The sequence below is a fragment of the Spermophilus citellus genome, assembly GCF_964194105.1.
Source record: "Spermophilus citellus genome assembly, chromosome: 12".
Lineage (NCBI taxonomy): Eukaryota > Metazoa > Chordata > Mammalia > Rodentia > Sciuridae > Spermophilus > Spermophilus citellus.
In genome coordinates, this window is record NC_138198.1 from 12,188,265 (window position 1) to 12,209,500 (window position 21,236).

The following is a 21,236-nucleotide window of genomic DNA, read 5'->3' on the forward strand; positions in this document are numbered from 1 at the left end:
AAAAAAAAAAATCAACCTGGTACACTAATAATACCAAATTCCATGGGGAAATCAATTCAAAGCTCTAAAAGCCCTAAAAACCATTTAGGGCAAGAAAAACTAGAAGTATAAAAGCAAAGAAAACTAAAATCAAAACATAACTCAAATCTTTTTACTTGAAACAAAGTATTTAGACAGAATAATTACATTACAATAAACACTAGTGGCAATGGAAATCTAAATTTTCTGTTTAAAAAGACTCAAAAACAACATGAAGATATAAAAAAGGGGGCATAATTTAAAACTAGTCAGAGAAAATATAAAGGAATATATACAACATGACACATTCAAATTCATCCAATTACCTAATTGTGTTGTAGGGCCCAGGAAGGATATTTAAGGTACTATTTAACTGTCCCCAACAGTAACATTTCTGCATGCATTTATTTCCAAGAGAACTTGCTTAAATAAGATATCTTGCTTTGACAAGTGATCACTCAAAGGCAGCTAAATGAATCTGATTCCCTGTTCTGCATTACACTGAAGTCCAAACCTATTACATCTTCTAATACAATACCAATAGACTGTAGGGCAAAAATACTCCAAAAAGGGGACAAATCCTGAAAACACCACAAGGGATGTTCAGGGCACTAGATACTCAACAGCAAGTCAGGACAAAGGCCATGTAAATTAAGCTGACTCTGGAACCTGCACAGGAAGATATACCTGTCTTCATAAAATTCTACCTTGGTCACACTACTCTGCTGCTCCTTATTTATTAGCTTTGCATTTCTTTCAGTTGAAATGAAATGTGGCTGCCACATGCAGATGCATGAGCAGGAAACAGTCAGTGATCAACCACCACACAACCCTGCTGTCTAGCACGCATAGGCAGGCCAAGAGACTTAAGCTGCAAGATGGTTTACAAGGGCTGGTCCCCTCCTCCATGTGATCCTTCTGTAGTGCAGCCCTGCCAAGTCACATACCCTGCCAGACCCCTGGATTCTCCTCTGAAGACAGGGCCGCACTTCAGCATGCCTTCCTGCCAGGCCTGTTTCCCATCCACACTCTTCCCAAGATCCCCAGCCCACTGCGGCTTCACTAAAGGTTCTAGTACCATGACTTCACTGCCATCATTGGAATGGCCAGAACTAAATAAAATACACAGACGTGACATCTAAGCCAAAAAATATTTTGAGGTGAAGACCCCAAATAGAGACAGCTGTTTAGTTATAAGGAGGCAGTGAAAAATGTCTATGTATGCTAGAAAAAGTTAGGGCTTGGCAAGAGCCTGCATATATTTTCTCTAGTTATTCCACAGTTGTGCAAGAAAAGTGGATGGGATATACACAGAGACACAGGTAATTTTTGTGCTGTTTTAAACATCAACACACAGCACCTCAACTGTGTCAGAAAAATTCTAAAATTTTCCACTTTTAATGATCCTTTCAAATAATCTGTAATTATCAGTTAACCAGCTTTGATGATGTACTCACTTGTAGCTTCCCATTCTGATTTACTTAAGGTTCCCTAAAATTAAAAAAGAAAGACAATTTTAGATATAACACGGAAGTAAACATACACTGATTTTTCAGTAGTGGTCTAAGAAGGCCACCCACCCTCCCAACTTTCCTGTAAGCATATGCACAAATTACTGAAAAGTATCATGACCTGAGCACATAAAAGAAACCAATGAGAGTTAGCTTCCCCCACTACCAGAGCTGTACTAGGCATTGATCCCATGGCATATCACATTCTAGGTAATAAGCACTCTGCCATTGAGCTATGTCCCAAGCCTGAGATCAATTTTTAAAAACATCTTTTCACCGCTTGTGTCCTCCCACCAAAAAGGGTGAATGTATCTAAAGTATTTCTTAATTTTTTTTACTTGAAAAATGAAAAAAATTTAAAGTCCATCTTATAACATCAAAGAGCACTTGAAGAATATTTTTCTGTTTTCCAAAAGAACTCTAAAAGAAAGTACAGACCACACAAAAGAAATTATGTTTAGTTATCAAAACATTGAACATTTCAGTCTAAAAACATGTGCTGCTATACACTCATCCAACAAGTGCTAGTGGCAGCTCTTGGTCCTAATTCAATTGTGAAGCAGCAATGAATGGAAACAATATTCCAGGACACCATAGAAGCAAGCTTCCACTGTGACAAAAGCACAGCAACAGCAGACACCACCATGGTACAGTTATGTCCACAAGTTAAAAAGAAGATCGTCCACAGAAATGAGAATGAGGATGTCCTTCCCCCATTCCAGCCAGAGCACTCAGCCCTGAGTCAGCAGCACCTAGGGAAGCAGGGCAATCTGTAGACTGTGCCTGTAACTTTCCCCATCTCTACTGTCTCAGACATAGCACTCCATGCTCAATTCACCTAAATAAGTTTGATTCTATATTCTGTGGCACCAAAGCCATTTTAAGTTAGGGGAAGCATACTATGGTACATTAGAATTGTAACTCACGGAACCCAGTACTGTAAACAAGTGGGTTTCCCAAGTTTCCATGTACACACATCTTTTTTTTTTTTTTAATTTTTTTTATTTGTTTGTATTTTTTTTTTATTGGTTGTTCACAACGTTACAAAGCACTTGACATATCATACTTCATACATTAGACTGAAGTGGGTTATGAACTCCCAATTTTACCCCAAATGCAGATTGCAGACATCTTAATGTATGCTTTTCCCATTTCCTAGAAAATACTTCAGAAAATGAACCCTTACCAAAGGTAACCTTACGTGACTGTTCTTCACGTACTCTGCTGCATGTTCATAGTCATCCACCTTCTCAGAGATGAGCTTGGAATTCTCATTTGCAGGATAAGGCTAGGGGAACATTAAATTCTAACTGAAGATATCACATTGACATTTACAATTCAGAACACAGTAAATCACTGCAATAAAATAATAGGAGTAATCCCAAAGTGCTACTTCAGGGTTATAAACTACACATATTTCTGAAATATGAAGGGGAAAAAAGGTGGGGAAGTGTTATGAGGTGGCCACCAAAAGATCATGTGTGAGAATGATCAGAGATAAAATGATTAGTTTATGAGTTGTAGCCCAATCAATGGACTAATCCACTGACATAGATTAACTGGGTGGTAACTGTAGGCAGTAGGGTGTGGCTAGGGAATAGATCACTAGGGTTGTGACTTTGGGGTTTATATTTTTTCCCTGGTGAGTGGAATTCTCTCAGCTTCCTGGTTGCCATGTCCTGAGCAGCTTTGCTCTGTCATGCTCCTCCACAATGATGTTTGCCTTACCTTGGGCCCAGAGCTATGGAGCTGGCTGACCGTGGACTGAATCTCTGGAACCATGAGCCCCAAATAAACTTTTCCTCCTCTAAGTTGTTCTTGTCAGGTCTTTAGGTCACAGCAATGAAAAGCTGACTAAAATGGAAGGAATCCTCTCTTAAAGCAGTTATTATGGCCAATTTTTATCACAATATTGGAATATTCATGGTCTGGAACAAACTGTATAATTTAATTACAACCCAGGACCATTTAGTGGCACAAACTGCATCTTCTTAACAGCCACTCAGAGATTTCTTCTCTTAGAATACAAAGCTTAGAAGAGGTATTACCATAAGAGCTAAATGTTAATATGATGGCAATGCAATAGCAATTAGAAATAATACATATAAAAAATTCAAGTCAACAGAAGTCCTTGTTTAGGATAGTAAAACATGTGGCTGGAAATAGTAGCATGTGCCTGTAATCCCATGGACTCAGGAGGCTGAGCTAGGAAGATTGCAAGTCCTATCTCAGCAACTTAGTGAGACCCTGTCCCCCCCCCCCAAAAAAAAAAAAAAAATGTCGAGGATGTAGCTCAGTGGTAAAGCACTTCTGGGTTAATACCCAGTACCACCAAAAAACAAAACAGAAGATGCAAGTTCAAAAAGGTAAGACTTTTATAGCAAATATCAAATTTAAATCTCTTAGACTAAAGCTAACTGTTCTTTCCACCTCTGGTCTCAATGCACCTCCAAACCGTCCTCCATAATGCAACCCAAGTAACATCTTCTTATCAGGTCCTGGCCGCTCCTTTAAGTCATTTAGAGGCCATCGGAAGAGTCTTGGTCAAGAAGTAGGAAAAAACTAAAGGACTTTTCCAAGCTGTGTGCTATCATTGCTTATGTTCCAGAGAGCCATGGTGATAGGTCACATTTTCAAGGCAGCACAGGGGAGAAGGAAAAATGGAGAAGAATGTGCTAAAGAAATACGACATTTATTACTACTTGCTTGAGCATCCACAGCTCTCGTGCTTCTCGGCCTTTTCCCTTCATGACTTCATTTTCAAGACGGCTAGTACTCTCACATCATGCTAAATTCTTTGCTTGTGTGTGAGTGCTTAACACACCATAAATCCTTGGTATCTCATACCCCATCTTCTAAGTACATTTTAAATAAGTTACACAAATGAATTCATCACTAGTGTGCTAAGCATAAATAACCATTGTGCATGCAAAGCCTGTCAGTAAGCGCAGTGTGCTAAAGGCATAAAGCATGTGGGGACATAAGATGCAGAGTTTCCAGTTTTCTCCTCTCCATCAAGACAAACGAAATAAGCTCCTGCTCTGAATACAGCACAAACAAAAACATTCCTAATTCTAAAATACAGGAAACATAACTAATGAACATTTAATTGACATTGGGTTGCAAAAGACCACTTAAGACTTAAAGAAAATCTTCTCACTTCATCTTGTGGGCATGGATGCAACTTCAACATGAGACTTTTGACTACTACCTATAACACTAAACAAACTATAAAAGCTAATAGCTATGTGAACTTGAACAACTCATTTTTCCTCTTTGGGCCTTGGGTTGCCCATTCAAAAGATGTGAAAAGTAAGATGGGGGCAGATGGCAGGAAAATCAAAGGGAAATCAGTAGAAGAAAGGAACCAAGGAGTAGGAGTGAGGGAAGTGCTAGGAAGTAATAATGGCTAAATTACATTCATATATGACATATATGTGTACAAATGTGTCACAACAAATCCCATTGTTATGTACAACTATAACGCACCAGTAAAAAATGTGGAAAAGAGTACAGAAAAAGGGGGAGGGGCTGGGGATGTGGCTCAAGCGGTAGCGCGCTAGCCTGACATGCGTGCGGCCCGGGTTCAATCCTCAGCACCACATACAAACAAAGATGTTGTGTCCGCCGAAAACTAAAAAATAAATATTAAAATTCTCTCTCTCTTTAATAAGAAAAAGGGGGAAAGGTGACTGCTTTTATTAATTTATAGGGTAATTATGAGAATAAGATGAAGTATGTTTCAAGTAATTAAAAGAATATTCTGAATTCAATGAACTCTCTGAACTTTAATGCCATTTTAAGTATACTTCTGGTCTGTGATCCTGGTCAACAATAAGCATCTCACTGAATAGTTGAGATCTGTCCAATTAAACACTGCTTGATAAAGGAAAAAAAGAAATGCAATCAATGACTGTTTATAGTTTGTAGACTCCTTCACTGCTTTATTAGGAGGACAAGAGTCCCAGCAATAATAGCATAACAGACTAAAGTCTTGCTAAATAGTTATCAAAGATCAAAATTACAAATGGTGTGAGCTTATCTTACACTTTGGCCAAGAAGGTTCTAAAATTCTGATGTAATCATAGGGCAGTGTTGTAAAGAAACCGTTTTCATCCGTGGGTAATTTTACCTGCCAGAGGATATTTGCCTGTGTCTGTTACTGGGTCCCAGGAGTACTACTGGCAGGCATCTAGTGAATAGAGCCAGGAATGCTGCTGAACACCCGAGGGTGCCCAGAACAGCATCTCACCACAAAGAAATATCCAGTCCCCCATGCCAACTGTCCTGAGGCTACTATAAAACAGTGCACTGAATTTGATAACAGCATCATTCATTCCTTCATTAAGTAGTTACTTAGTACCCATCATGGAAAGTTTCTGTTTCAAGCTCTGTCCTATGAGCTCAACAGTCCTGAGCAGTTATGACAATCTGTGTAATATAAATATAACATATGACACACCTAACCAGTATCTAAACAGACTTGAAAGTATCTCAAGAACAGTCAAACAAGTTCACCACATCTGGAATTTTTTTTTATCTTTTCTAAACACTTACCTCCAGGGCCTGCATTCGTTTTAATAGCATTTTATTTTCATTGTTCTTAATTTTTTCTTCATAGAATTCCAGAAATGTTTTTTTGTAGACTAGTTTCATATTGTACTTCTTTGCCATTCTGTCCAAAAAAGATTAATAAAAAGGCTTTCAAAATGTTCCTCAGCAGCTTATTTTTGCAGTGAAAACAGTGACATCAGGGCTTAACTCTAAAAGTGATTATTTCTATCATAAATTTATAAGAGTTAAAAATAAAAAACTGAAGAGTTGACATACTGATAACCCCACCAACAAAGACATGCATTCTAAATCCTAGTGAGTAGCTTCTGTTTCCTAAAAAGTCAGTCAGGAAATGAAAGAAAGAATAACTTCTTAGGGGCTGCAGGGAATACTTTTTTACCAATTCCATTTTATTTTGGTTGATACACTATGGCTGCATTGAAAACAGCTGCCAGCTGCCTTTTTAAAAGACTCACTCTCATCTCTCTGGCAGGATGCACTATTAACTTTAACACACATCTTGGACTGCTTCTTTTTAGTTTATTTTATAGGTTTCTTTTAACCTGACTTCTAAGTTTCAAGGGTTTGAGAGAGTGTGGCTCAGAGCCTCTCTTGCCTGTCCTGACTACCCAGCATGCTGAAAGCTGTCTGAGGCTCGCTCTCTCCAGTCATATTCCATTACTCCATTGCTTATCAGATATCACTCCCCCGTGTGTCATGTCCTCGAACTTCTCATATCCAAGGCTGAACCTCACGACTGCTTTTCTGCCAATCTCTGCTACTGCAGTAGATCTATGTCTCGGTCTCCTACACGGACTATGCTTGTACTTGACCGAGTCCTTTAGTGTCCACTTCCTACCCCTTCACTTGCCACCATCCTGCACCAATCATCATTTCGCTGTTTCAGTCCAGAAACCATTTTACTCGTCTCCTGTTTCCAGTTTTACCCTCTCTCAATAGGACCAAATAAGTTTTCAAAAAGATAACCTTGGTCATATCACTACCCTCTTTAGCCTCCTTCACTGAACTCCAGTGTATTGGGACACAATTTGGAAGCTCTGAACATGGCTTCTGAGGCGCTCATTTATAAAGGGATGCTGCCATCTCTCAAGTGGCTGGGCCCTGATTCCCTATGATCCAGTCACAGTGGCTTTCCTTCAGTTCATGGCACTAGCCAAGCTTTCCCACTTCCAGACTCTCCCACAGTGTCCTTTATGTTAGAAACACTCTTCCTGCCTTCAACTATCCATTCATCCTTCGTACCCTGACTTAGCGCTCCTTCACAGGTGTCTTCCTGAAATCCTCAAGTGTCTCCTATTACACCATGGGTTTGTTTTCTCCACTCTATCTGCAAAGTTTATAAAAATTATGTATGTGTTGACAACAATAAGAGCCTTAATGATTTTAAGGAGGAGGAGAGGGGAAGCTGGGCATAGCGGTGCATACCTGTAATCCTAGCTACTCAGAAGGCTGAGGCAGGAGGATCACAAATTTGACTCCAGCCTATGCAACTTGGCAAGCTCTGACGCAAATAAAAAGGGCTGGGGACAGCTCAGTAGAAGAGTGCTTACCTAGCATGCAGGAGGTCCTGGATTCAATCCCAGTACCATCAAAAAAGGGGAAAAGGGAGAGAGAGAGGAAGGGGAAAACCTTCATAAGGCAGGTGGGAGGGCTTGAGTGTGAGGGGACAGCAGACAGGTAACTGAGGACCCTCTGTTATCTCAATTAGCCCTTCTTGGAAAGTCAGCATGAGCAAAGATAAGTCTCTGATTCTATCAATCTTCAAAGAAAGTCTTTAGAAAGGAAACCAGGTTTCATACCTAAAAATATCCCAATTACAAGGAACCAAATTTGGATAACAAGAACAGGTTTTGCAGTAAAAGCTATTTATATTTTTATTCAGGTTTTTATTGGAAAAGGGCATCTTAAACCTGCTATCATTTTCAGACTGTCTCATTAAGTACCTGTTTGAATAAATTAATTAAAAATTAGATATTAAAACTGAGTACTGTGATTCATAAGTTTATCCAATTAGGCAACTTATCATTATTAGGCAGCAGGTAGACAGGTAAGTTTGTGTAGCACTTATGAAGAATAAAACTGTTTCTTCTTCTATAAAGTTTGAAGAGTGATAAATTTCTCCAAAGCTAACTAAATCTTAAGAATTTAAAAAATGTTATAAATAGCTAATATTTATAAAATCATACATAGAATTTTCCTCATGACTAGTCATAATGTTACTTGACCTTCTTATACCATTGTATAGAACTTGTACATATTATAAACTCCTAAAAACCTTATAACCATAATTTTAAAAACTAACTTGAGTCCCAATTTAAACAATCACCAAGCAAAACTAAGCAGACAATAAAACTTGCTTTTCTCAGTTGATATTTAACAGATTTTTATTTTCAAAAAGTAGGGAACTGAGTTTGGTCAGCTGTCACATGGGCTCCATTTAAGTGGATCTTATCTTCTCCCCACCAGGGAAATCACCAATATCAAGACATATGAGAGGGCCTCAAAGCTTTACCTGATAGAGCCCAGCATCACAACTATTCCTACAATCTACAGCTTACCACGACTCTTGGGAATTCAGGCACATGGGAGAATACACTCCTGAATCAGGATTTTATTATCAACATTGCTGGTAAGATATAGGCAATTGCAAAACTATACTGAAATGCAAGACTTTGATACACAGCTCATTCAAAAGAAGGACTTTTGATTTAATAAAACTCATTTTATACTAGCAAAATTACAAGCAGTTGTGTAAAGAAAAGCTTTTTGCTAACTGTAAAGTCAGCTATTTTCTGTTACAAGGTGAAAGCAACTGGCTCTTTTTCTTAAATAACTACAGGACTAAAGAAAATTTGGGCTATAGGAAGCCTAGGGAACCAATCCTGGATCTGAGGCTACCATCTTGTATACATGGCTAGACCTTTCCTTTGGACCCCATTTAAAATAGAGGATAAGTAGCAATATTGGTTTTTCTTCCCCTTTCTTTTACTCATAAGACATAAAAAGAATAGTAACAGATAAATGACATTCTTACTCAGTTAGCAATGGAAAATAGACCAAGAATTCAGGAACATCCACAACACCTTCCAAATTGAAGTCATATTTGCAGCCAAATAAGGGATAATGTCCTTTCTTCTCAAACTTCACAGTATAGATTTCATTTCCAAATGATTCTGTTTCTGAAGCTTCAAGGCGTCTTCTAGAAGAGTTATTCCCCAACCCCAACAAAAATATTAAAATTGTGATCAGTATAAATTATTTAAACCAGATTATGTATTTGAAAAGCTATATGATGCAATTGCAAAAGACACTTGATTGACTCTGTAACTGGATTCAAGCTACTTTTAAGAATCAGCATACTATAAGACCATTAACAGTCTCACTAATAAAATTAAGCTAGAAGGTATCACTTTCGTGACAGCTGGGCTAAGTCTTTGGGCCTCAGCAGCTGACTGGGGAGTCTGCCTACAACTATAACCTCTGGCTTAATGTAAGTAAGTCTCCAACTTCCACATAAGATTTTTAAAAATTCATCTTTGAGCATCTACTCAAATACATTATCAAAGTGGTCAGCATTTGTAAAACTAAATGGCATATTTGTATAAATTTTATTTGTGATCAAAATGTGCTACTTGATTCTGTAAGCTTAATGTTAAATATTCTATAAACTCAAAGTAGTTAAAAGTGCTTACATCAGTTCAAAGCTGTTAGGAGTTGTACCAATAAAATAACCTCCAGGACCGAGTCTCTCACAGGCATTTCTGAGCATCATGTCGGCCTGCTCAGAGGACTCAAATGAGTAATGACAGACAAACTGACAACTACAAATGTCAAAGCGCACTTCTGGGTCACGAAATTTGTCAGCCAAAAGTTCCTGAAACAAATTAAATGGGTTAAGGTTTTGAATTAACAGCATAGATTAAAAACTTTACCTAAATTAATTCCCAGAATTTAGGATTCTTAAAATATGCCCTGCCAACTAATCTTTGTTCAAAGTCTTCAAACTGTTTTTTCCCTTGTTATATATAAGAACCTAAAAAGAAATCATTCTTTCATTCTAGTTTAAAAGACTAACTTGCTTCCCATTTTCAGAATAATTTAAAAATGTAGGCCTTAGGGTTGGGGTTGTAGCTCAGCGGTCGAGTGCTCGCCTAGCACGTACAAGGCCCTGGGTTCAATTCTCAGCACCACATAAAAAGTAGTAAATAAAGGTATTGTGTCCAATTACAACTAAAAAATAAATATTTTTTTAAAAATGTAAGCCTAAAATCACATTAAAAGTCAATCAAGCCGGGTGCTGATGGTGCATGCCTATGATCCCAGTGGCTCGGGAGGTTGAGGCAGGAGGATCTCGAGTCGGCCTCAGCAAATAGTGAGATGCCAAGCAACTCAGTGAGACCCTGTCTCTAAATAAAATATAAAATAGGACTGGGGACGTGGTTCAATGGTCAAGTATCCCCTGAGTCCAATCCCAGGAACCAGGAAAAAAAAAAAAAATCAAATGACTCTTAAAAAATTAATCCCTTCATTTGGCTTTATTTGATAGCTGAAGTAAAATGACATTCAATAACAACTTGGGTTAAAAAAAGAGAAAAACCTGACCTTTGGAATCTTAAATAAATACAAGTGTTTACTACATTTCTTTCTTACTTCCAAAATTATAAACAAAATGTGTACAGTGATTAAAGCCACCCAGTGTTTAAATGAGCTAACAAAGTCAGATAAGCAGCATCAGTTTCACAGTGGATCTTCACTGCTCAAGTACCTCTACAACTCTTCAATCTTAAATAGTTCAGAAATTTCAAAACAGGTGGAAGTGGGCTGGGGAAATAGCTCATTTGGTAGAGTACTTGCCTCACATGCACAAGGCCCTGGGTTCAATCCCCAGAACACACACAAAAAAGGTGGAAGATGGAAAAAACAAAAAGATTCTGCTATGCTGGGAAACTAATAAATTACAAAGTAAAGAAAACATACTAGGTTCAATTCTACTTAAATAGCCCATCCCAGCTTCATGTTCTACACAAATGGATTCAACCAACTGTGGGTTGAAAAAAAAAAAAAACACATTTGTTATGGGCCAGGCCATATGGGTAATGACCAAACAGACTCCATTTTACCCTGAGACTCCATATCATGTAAGAAATGCTTCTCCCATGGGAAAGTCCCACCTCTGTACCCATTAACAATTATCTAGCATAATATACTAATATACTTGGCAACACAAAATATAACAAAAAATTGTTCTCTTCTTTTTCCATTTTTCTTGGGTGATATACCCTGTCAGAGATTGATTGTCTAGACGTTAGTAACCATTCTCTAACTTGTACTCAACTAGGGTAATTTTGACCCACTTCCCTTCTGTTTGCTTGCTGCTATGCCAACCTGGAAAGTCCTGTGGGAAATACCAATGTACCCACTGCATTGCCTCACTAACTGCCCAATCCAGCTTCTGTACCTGCTTGCTTACAGCTACGTCAACCTGGATGTGGTTTTTGCCTTTAAATAACTTAAAATGCTCAGGCTTAGGGCTGTTCCTTGCAGAGACAGTTATGGGTCCTCTGGGGAGCAGTCGCTGGCTGGCCAGCTAAATAAAGACTCTTCAATTTGGACAAAACTGAGACTTGGTGTGTTTTCTGAGCGACATGCCCCACAACACACTGAATCTGTATACTTTTCTCCCTGTCATTAGTCCCTTAACAATACAGTTTAAGAACCATCTACATATTTTTTACATTATATTAGGTATTGTGAATGATCTAAAGATATTTCAAGTATGTGGGAGTATGTAAATAGGTTATCTGCAAATACTGTGCACCCCTCCCCCAGATTTTATTTAAGGGACTGAAGCATCTGTGAATTTTGGTATCTGTGGGTCCTAGAACCTAAACCCCACTTGGCTACCAAGGGGTGACTATACTAGAAAATAGATCTCGCCCAAATCAAAAGGCAACAAAGTAATTTCAACAACTCAAATTATTGAAAGCAAAAAAAATTCCCAGAAGTACTCAATGGGTTACTGAAGGGAATTTATCATAATAGAGTTTCTAGCTGAAACCGAAAATGTCCTAAAATTTTTAATGTTTCAAAACACATTTTAATAAATGCATTGCATGGAAAACAAGAACAAAAACAAAAACCCTGTACCTTTGAACAGTCAGCAGTTATAAATTCTGCATTAAAAATATATTCATCACGACGATTTTTCATGTCCTCGTACCGCTGCTGACACTGTTTGACAGAAATATCAGCAATATCTGGAAAGGCAGAAGAGTGTTAGAGACCATCAACACAGAATGGCAAAAATCTAGACAACAATCTCAACTGATAAACTTAGTGTGAAATCCAGCCTTGGTATCAGCAAGAAGTTCTATTTCATTTAAAATTCTTTGTCCCGGAGGACCCAACATGGAGGCAGGCGAGCAAGCAGCACTTTCAATGCCTCCGCAGTAACGGGATCAGAGAGACCCATTAATACACCTACATGCGAAACTTCTAGCAAAATTCAGCTGAAAGGAGACCTACCGGGAATTACATCAAATAAATGTATAGGAGTAAACAGTAACTCTGCAGTCAAACAGAACAAGAAGCAACATGAGCAGTATGAAAAAGCAAGGAAGAAAAGGAGTACAAACAATGCAGGACAGCCTAAATATTCAGGAGGATATAGAGCCATCAGAAAAATGGTCATATAAAGAACTCAAGGAATACCTTAGACAGATGGAATGGAACCTTAAAGAGGATACGAGACAGCAAATTCAAGCAGCGAAAGAACACACTGAGAATGAATTACATAAACAGATAAAAGAAGAAGTTAAGCATCTTTATCAGGAGATAGAGATTATAAAAAAGAATCAAACAATAATCTTAGAAATGAAGGAAATTATAAACCAAATTAAAATCTCAAATGAGAGTATCACTAATAGAGTGGAGCAAGTAGAAGCCAGAACGTCAGATAATGAAGACAAAATATATCATCTTGAAAAGAGTCTAGCCAACTCAAATAGGCTGTTTAAAAATCACGAGAGAAACATCCAAGAGATATGTGATAACATAAAAAAAACAAATTTAAGAGTCATCAGGATAGAGGAAGAGATAGAGAATCAAACCAAGAAAATGAGTAACCTACTAAATGAAATAATTACAGAAAACTTTCCAGAAATAAAAAAGGAAACAGATATACAAATTGAAGATGCATACAGGACACCGAGCACACAAAATCACAGTAGACCAACGCCAAGACACATTGTTATGAAGATATCCAATATACAGAACAAAGAGAAAATATTAAAAGCTACAAGAGAAAGGAGGCAGATTACATTCAGGGGTAAACCAATAAGGTTAACAACGGATTTTTCATCACAGACGCTGAAAGCGAGAAGATCCTGGAAAAATGTATTTCAAACACTGAAAGACAATGGATGCCAACCAAGAATTCTGTATCCAGCAAAATTAAGCTTCAGGTATGACAACGAAATAAAAATCTTTCACGATAAACAAAAGCTAAAACAATTTGCAGGCAGAAAACCAGCATTGCAAAGCATCTTGAAAAACACTACATGAGGAAAAAATGAAAAACAATAACCAAAGCCAACAGTGGGAAGTACCTCAGTAAAGACAGTCAGAGGGGGGAAAGCTAATCATGGAGAAACAAACTAAATTAAAAAAATAAAATAAAATAAAAAATCAAACATGGCTGGAAGTACAAACCATATATCAATAGTAACTCTAAACGTTAATGGTTTAAACACTCCAATAAAGCGACATAGGCTGGTAACGTGGATTAAAAAAACAAATCCAACAATATGCTGCCTCCAGGAGACACATCTGATTGGAAAAGACACACACAGGCTGAAGGTGAAAGGTTGGGAAAAAATATACCATGCACACGGTCCTCGCAAGCAAGCAGGGGTGGCCATCCTCATATCGAATAAAATCAACTTCAAGACTAAGTTAATCCAAAGGGATAAGGAAGGACATTGTATACTGTTAAAAGGAGCCATTCACCAACAAGATATAACAATTATCGATATTTATGCACCAAATAATGGTGCTGTGAAGTTCATAAAACAAATTCTCCTCAAGTTCAAGAATCAAATAGACCACAACACAATAATTATGGGTGACTTCAACACACCTCTCTCACCATTGGACAGATCCTCCAAACAAAAGTTGAATAAAGAAACTATAGAACTCAATACCACAATCAATAACCTAGACTTAACTGACATACATAGAATATATCAACCATCATCAAGTTTACTTTTTCTCAGCAGCACATGGATCCTTCTCAAAAATAGACCATATATTATGCCATAGGGCAACCCTCAGTAAATATAAAGGGGTGGAGATAATCCCATGCATTTTATCTGATCATAATGGAATGAAACTGGAAATCAGTGATAAAAGGAGGAAGGGAAAATCCAATGTCACATGGAAAACGAACAATATGTTACTGAATGATTAAGGGGTTACAGAAGACATAAAGGAGGAAATCAAAAAATTCTTAGAGATAAATGAAAATACAGACACAACTTATCGGAATCTATGGGACACAATGAAAGCAGTTTTAAGAGGGAAATTCATCGCCTGGAGGTCATTCCTCAAAAAAAGGAAAAACCAACAAATAAATGAGCTCACACTTCATCTCAAAGCCCTAGAAAAGGAAGAGCAAAACAACAGCAAATGCAACAGAAGGCAAGAAATAATTAAAATTAGAGCGGAAATCAATGAAATTGAAACAAAAGAAACTATTGAAAAAATTAACGAAACTAAAAGTTGGTTCTTTGAAAAAATGAACAAGATTGACAGACCCTTAGCCATGCTAACGAAGAGAAGAAGAGAGAGAACTCAAATTACTAACATACGGGATGAAAAAGGCAATATCACAACAGATGCTACAGAAATACAGAAGACAATTAGAAATTATTTTGAAAACCTATATTCCAATAAAATAGAAGATAGTGAAGATATCAATAAATTTCTTAAGACATATGATTTGCCCAGACTCAGTCAGGAGGATACACACAATTTGAACAGACCAATATCAATGGATGAAATTGAAGAAGCAATCAAAAGACTACTAACCAAGAAAAGCCCAGGACCGGATGGGTATACAGCGGAGTTTTACAAAACCTTTAAAGAAGAATTAATACCAATACTTTTCAAGTTATTTCAGGAAATAGAAAAAGAGGGAGCTCTTCCAAATTCATTCTATGAGGCCAACATCATCCTGATTCCGAAACCAGACAAAGACACCTCAAAGAAAGAAAACTACAGACCAATATCTCTGATGAACCTAGATGCAAAAATCCTCAATAAAATTCTGGCAAATCGGATACAAAGGCACATCAAAAAAACTGTGCACCATGATCAAGTAGGATTCATCCCTGGGATGCAAGGATGGTTCAATATACGGAAATCAATAAATGTTATTCACTACATCAATAGACTTAAAGATAAGAACCATATGATCATCTCGATAGACGCAGAAAAAGCATTCGACAAAGTACAGCATCCCTTTATGTTCAAAACACTAGAAAAACTAGGGATAACAGGAACTTACCTTGACATTGTAAAAGCTATCTATGCTAAACCTCAGGCTAGCATCATTCTGAATGGAGAAAAACTGAAGGCATTCCCTCTGAAATCTGGAACAAGACAGGGATGCCCTCTATCACCACTTATATTCAATATAGTTCTCGAAACACTGGCCAGAGCAATTAGACAAACGAAAGAAATTAAATTGGAAAAGAAGAACTTAAATTATCACTATTTGCGGATGATATGATTCTATACCTAGAAGACCCAAAAGGGTCTACAAAAAAACTACTAGAACTAATAAATGAATTCAGCAAAGTGGCAGGATATAAAATCAACACGCATAAATCAAAGGCATTTCTGTATATCAGCAACAAAACTTCTGAATCAGAAATGAGGAAAAACACCCATTCACAATATCCTCAAAAAAAATAAAATACTTGGGAATCAACCTAACAAAACAGGTGAAAGATTTATACAATGAAAACTACAGAACCCTAAAGAGAGAAGTAGAAGAAGATCTTAGAAGATGGAAAAATATTCCCTGTTCATGGATAGGCAGAACTAACATCATCAAAATGGCGATATTACCAAAAGTTCTCTATAGGTTTAATGTAATGCCAATCAAAATCCCAATGGCATTGCTTGTAGAAATAGATAAAGCAATCATGAAATTCATATGGAAAAACAAAAGACCCAGAATAGCAAAAGCAATTCTAAGCAGGAAGTGTGAATCAGGCGGTATAGCGATACCAGACTTCAAACTATATTACAGAGCATAGTGAAAAAAACAGCATGGTACTGGTACCAAAACAGGCGGGTGGACCAATGGTACAGAATAGAGGACACAGAGACTAATCCACAAAGTTACAACTATCTTATATTTGATAAAGGGGCTAAAAGCATGCAACGGAGGAATGATAGCATCTTCAACAAATGGTGCTGGGAAAACTGGAAATCCATATGCAACAAAATGAAACTGAATCCCCTCCTCTCACCATGCACAAAGGTTAACTCAAAATGGATCAAGGACCTTGATATCAAATCAGAGACTCTGCGTCTGACAGAAGAAAAAGTCGGCTCCGATCTACATATTGTGGGGTCTGGCTCCAAATTCCTTAATAGGACATCCATAGCATAAGAGTTAATAGCAAAAATCAACAAATGGGACTTACTTAAACTAAAAAGTTTTTTCACAGCAAGAGAAACAATGAGAGAGGTAAATAGGGAGCCTACATCATGGGAACAAATTTTTACTCCTCACACTTCAGATAGAGCCCTAATATCCAGAGTATACAAAGAACTCAAAAAATTAGACAATAAGACAACAAATAACCCAATCAACAAATGGGCCAAGGACTTGAACAGACACTTCTCAGAGGAGGACATACAATCAATCAACAAGTACATGAAAAAATGCTCTCCATGTCTAGCAGTCAGAGAAATGCAAATCAAAACCACCCTAAGATACCATCTCACTCCAGTAAGATTGGCAGCCATGATGAAGTCAAACAACAACAAGTGCTGAAGAGGATGTGGGGAAAAGGGTACTCTTATACATTGCTGGCGGGACTGCAAATTGGTTCGATCAATTTGGAAAGCAGTATGGAGATAAGCTGGGAATGGAACCACCATTTGACCCAGCTATTGCCCTTCTCGGACTATTCCCTGAAGACCTTAAAAGAGCGTACTACAGGGATACTGCCACATCGATGTTCACAGCAGCACAATTCACAATAGCTAGACTGTGGAACCAACCCAGATGCCCTTCAATGGATGAATGGATTAAAAAATGTGGCATCTATACACCATGGAGTATTACGCAGCACTAAAAAATGACAAAATCATGGAATTCGCAGGGAAATGGATGGCACTAGAGCAGATTATGCTTAGTGAAGCTAGCCAATCCCTAAAAAACAAATACCAAATGTCTTCTTTGATATAATGAAAGCAACTAAGGATAGAGAAGGGAGGAAGAGCTGGGAGAAAAGATTAACATTAAACAGAGACATGAGGTGGGAGGGAAAGGGAGAGAAAAGGGGAATTGCATGGAAATGGACAGAGACCCTCATTGTTATACAAAATTACATATAAGAGGTTGTGAGGGGAAGTGGAAAATAAACAAGGAGAGAAATGAATTACAGTAGATGGGATAGAAAGAGAAGATGGGTGGGGAGGGGAGGGGGAATAGTAGAGGATAGGAAAGGTAGCAGAATACAACAGTTACTAGTATGGCATTATGTAAAAATGTGGATGTGTATCGATGTGATTCTGCAATCTGTATTTGGGGTAAAAATGGGAGTTCATAACTCACTTGAAGCTAATGCATGAAATATGATATGTCAAGAGCTTTGTAAGGCTTTGAACAACCAATAAAAAAAAAAAAAAATTCTTTGTCCCAGTGCAAAACTTCGCATTATTTCTCAAAAGGATCTAGGTTATGATACAAGCACTTCATCATCAATACAAAGCAGCAGCAGGAAATGCCACTGGCCACACTTCACATACTCTTCACCACTACGAACCAACGCAAAAAGCCAGTTCCCTTAATGTCCTTGATAAGTCACTAAAACATAATTTTATTAAATCTTGGTTCTTAAATACATGTCTTTTGATATTGTGTGTGATGAAATGGGAAGTAACAAAACTTGGTTTTGTCATATAACCAAGTGTTGCCAGTTGCCTTACAGAACAAGCTACTGTGACTTGTTCTGAGTTGTGAGCACATTGGCCACTTTTCTTACAGAAAGTAATTCTGATGTGAAAAAATGATGGGTTAAAAAAAAATGATTATTCAGACTAGAGTATCTTAGAGACATAGATTCTTGAAAATTAAGTGTCACTTCAAAAACAACAATGGATAGTATTTGTTGCCAAAGATAAAATTTGACTTTTAAGCAAAAATTAAAATTCTGAAAAAGCTGTACTGGCCACCACTGGTTAGCAGCTTCCTAATACTTAGAGCTTTTCTCATCAATGGTGATATTAAACAAATGTGATTTCTTGGTTTCAACACTTAGAACTGCATAACTTTGCAGAATTTCCCAAATATTATAAAACCATGCAGAATGTGCAGGACACACTAATGGATTTTTATGGAACATAGTATGGAGAACTCATCAATAAGGTAAGAGTTTCCACATTATAACAAACCTTTAAGGAACTACCACTTGTTGAGTTTTGATATAGAATCAAAGATGAATATCCATAATTATCTGAAAAGGCTATTAAAAATTTTTTTTCGTTTTATAACTATGTATCAACTAAAGTAACATAAAACATCGACTACAGACACTACCACAAGTCTAGCTGTCTGCTATTATTCCAGTCTTTAAGGGCTAGCAAAAATGTAAAGAAAAATACCAGTCTTCTCATGAAGTTTATTTTAATGAATCAAAACACTTTAAAACTGTTTTATTTCTAAAACCATAAAAATCAATCTATAGCTAGAACCACATACACAAAAGCATTCTAGAGTCCTCAATAATTTTTAAAGTATACAGGGCTCACCAAACCAAAACCCTGGAGAGCTGCTTCTCAGGCAAACTCCAGGAGATACTGCTCTCTTTCCTCTGACTCCTCACATCACAAGGAGTGTGGCGTCTGCCTGGCTCACCGAAGGGTCAGGCTGACCATGGGCCCGGCTGACCATGGGCCCAGGTGCTAGGAGAGGAACTTAACAGTTAAGTTCCTATTACCCTTTCACTGAATGGCTAAGCATCTTGTTAAGATTGTGGCCTAGATCTATGATTTTCTAACTCTATCATTTGTCCTCTCTTTATTATGATTTTTCAATAAAGAAATTTCCTCTTTCAACCATCTGGTTTCCATGAAATACTGCTCAGGTAGGGAAGAGGTAAGAAAAACATTTTATTCCTTCCTCTTAAAGTACTGAGTTACAAAATATAAATCTCTCAGCAACCTCTAAGAGTGAACATGAGTCTTTTTCATTTGACATGCTGAGTCACTGTTGTTTTTGATGTTCAAATTTCTACCTTGGCCAGTGGAGATCTTTTCAAATTTGTCTTGTAGACATGACTATTATCTTTGATAGCTTCCTTCCTTTGGGGAAGAACAAGTTATCACAGGCTCACTATCTATTACAAAATCATCAGAAAAGTCTTACAATTAATTTTTGAAAACATCCTTCTCATACATAGCCCCTAGACACCTTACCTAAAGATGTTTTAGCTCTTGCTAATAAAGAGATCTTTCAAATTGCCCATTCCCCTGACTGATAAGACTGATCACTGGCCATTCCTTCCTAGACATGGTTAACTTACCAGTACAAATGAGCTTGCTAATTCTTCCCTTTCTCCACTTTAGCAAATCTCCACCTTTACCACATCCCAGGTCCAAAACAGTGATATCGCGATTTTTCCTCTGTCGTACCTTTTCCAAAAATTCCCCTAAGAGAGAAATCAGGCATAATAAATGATCTTTTCTTAACTTTTACTGAAGCATAAACTGTTACTTAATAATCTACCAATGTCTAATATGTAATATAAATTATTACACTTCATTTACTTAGTTATCTGTAACTTAACAGTTCAAAATATGACCAAGAATTAACTAACTTGATCTATATCTGAAGACTGGCACTTCAGTTTGGCACTTCAGAAAGTTAAGGCAGCTTTTTGAAGGTTACTTTTAGAATCTGAGTCAACATCAAACAGTAAACGTTTCAAATTCTAATTTATACAAGAAGATGCAATAAGAGAAAAAAACTACTCATTCTTTTTAGCTTTCTGTTTCTAGGTGTTCAATTACACATTGACCAATAGTTTCTGATTCACATAAAAGCAATCAGGCTTACCACTAAAAGAAAAACAAAAACTTGTTGAAAAACTCTACTCGCCTTTTAATTTTCAGATCATCAGAATCTTTAAACACCCTTATCTACTGAAATACATTAATAGCCAACAAATAAAAATCATAGGTGCCCAAATTAATAACCAAGTAGAGCAACCTCAGTTAAGTTCATGCATGTACTACTATTTTGATGCTAAAACATTCTATACAAATACTTCTGCCTTTCAATGTCTATAAGATCTGAAAGTAAATTTGAGAGAAGCACAGGTGTTCCATATTTAATTTTGTCATGAATCTTAAAAAAATATCATGAAAACAACCAGAGAGAGTTAATAAATAATTATAAAATCTATTTCTACATAGTAAGGCTAAGAGGAAAATTACCATGAAACATTATTTAAAAAAAAAAAAAAACTTTATCACATTCAAGAACTATTGCTAAGCTATAAGCACTACAAAAGCAAAAAAATGAATAATAAAGAATGTGTTTAGAAGATAAAGGAAACACCAAAAGGGAGCTTGGCACAGATCACACTGACTGCATTACAAGCAAGACAGGTGTGGACCACAAAGAGCTCTTTGAAAGAATTGCTGCATTTCCTAATTATAAAAATAATGTAAATAAAATGTGGCAAATATGGGCTTAAAATATTTATTCAATGAAAAAAATACATGGTTAAATGATACATTGTTAAAAAAAATATCCAGTAAGTTACCTGCTTCAATAAGGATAATTAAGAGAAAAACATCTGAAAAGAAATTAGGACTAGGTCAGAGCCT

The 21,236-nt window shown here is 37.0% G+C and overlaps 1 protein-coding gene across 6 annotated transcripts in view; it reads right to left on the bottom strand.

The window, feature by feature from the left end:
- The window catches only part of RNMT (RNA guanine-7 methyltransferase), a 91,740-nt gene that overhangs the window by 64,763 nt on the left and 5,741 nt on the right, over window positions 1–21,236 (bottom strand). For all 6 annotated transcript variants that reach the window (XM_081262554.1, XM_081262549.1, XM_081262550.1 and 3 more), the window contains exons 4-10: window positions 19,928–20,053; window positions 12,252–12,361; window positions 9,797–9,978; window positions 9,139–9,303; window positions 6,087–6,204; window positions 2,716–2,817; window positions 1,476–1,509 (exon numbers count right to left, since the gene is read on the bottom strand). In XM_081262554.1, the coding sequence (XP_081118680.1) occupies window positions 1,476–1,509; window positions 2,716–2,817; window positions 6,087–6,204; window positions 9,139–9,303; window positions 9,797–9,978; window positions 12,252–12,361; window positions 19,928–20,053 (837 nt within the window). The remainder of the gene's footprint in view (window positions 1–1,475; window positions 1,510–2,715; window positions 2,818–6,086; window positions 6,205–9,138; window positions 9,304–9,796; window positions 9,979–12,251; window positions 12,362–19,927; window positions 20,054–21,236) is intronic.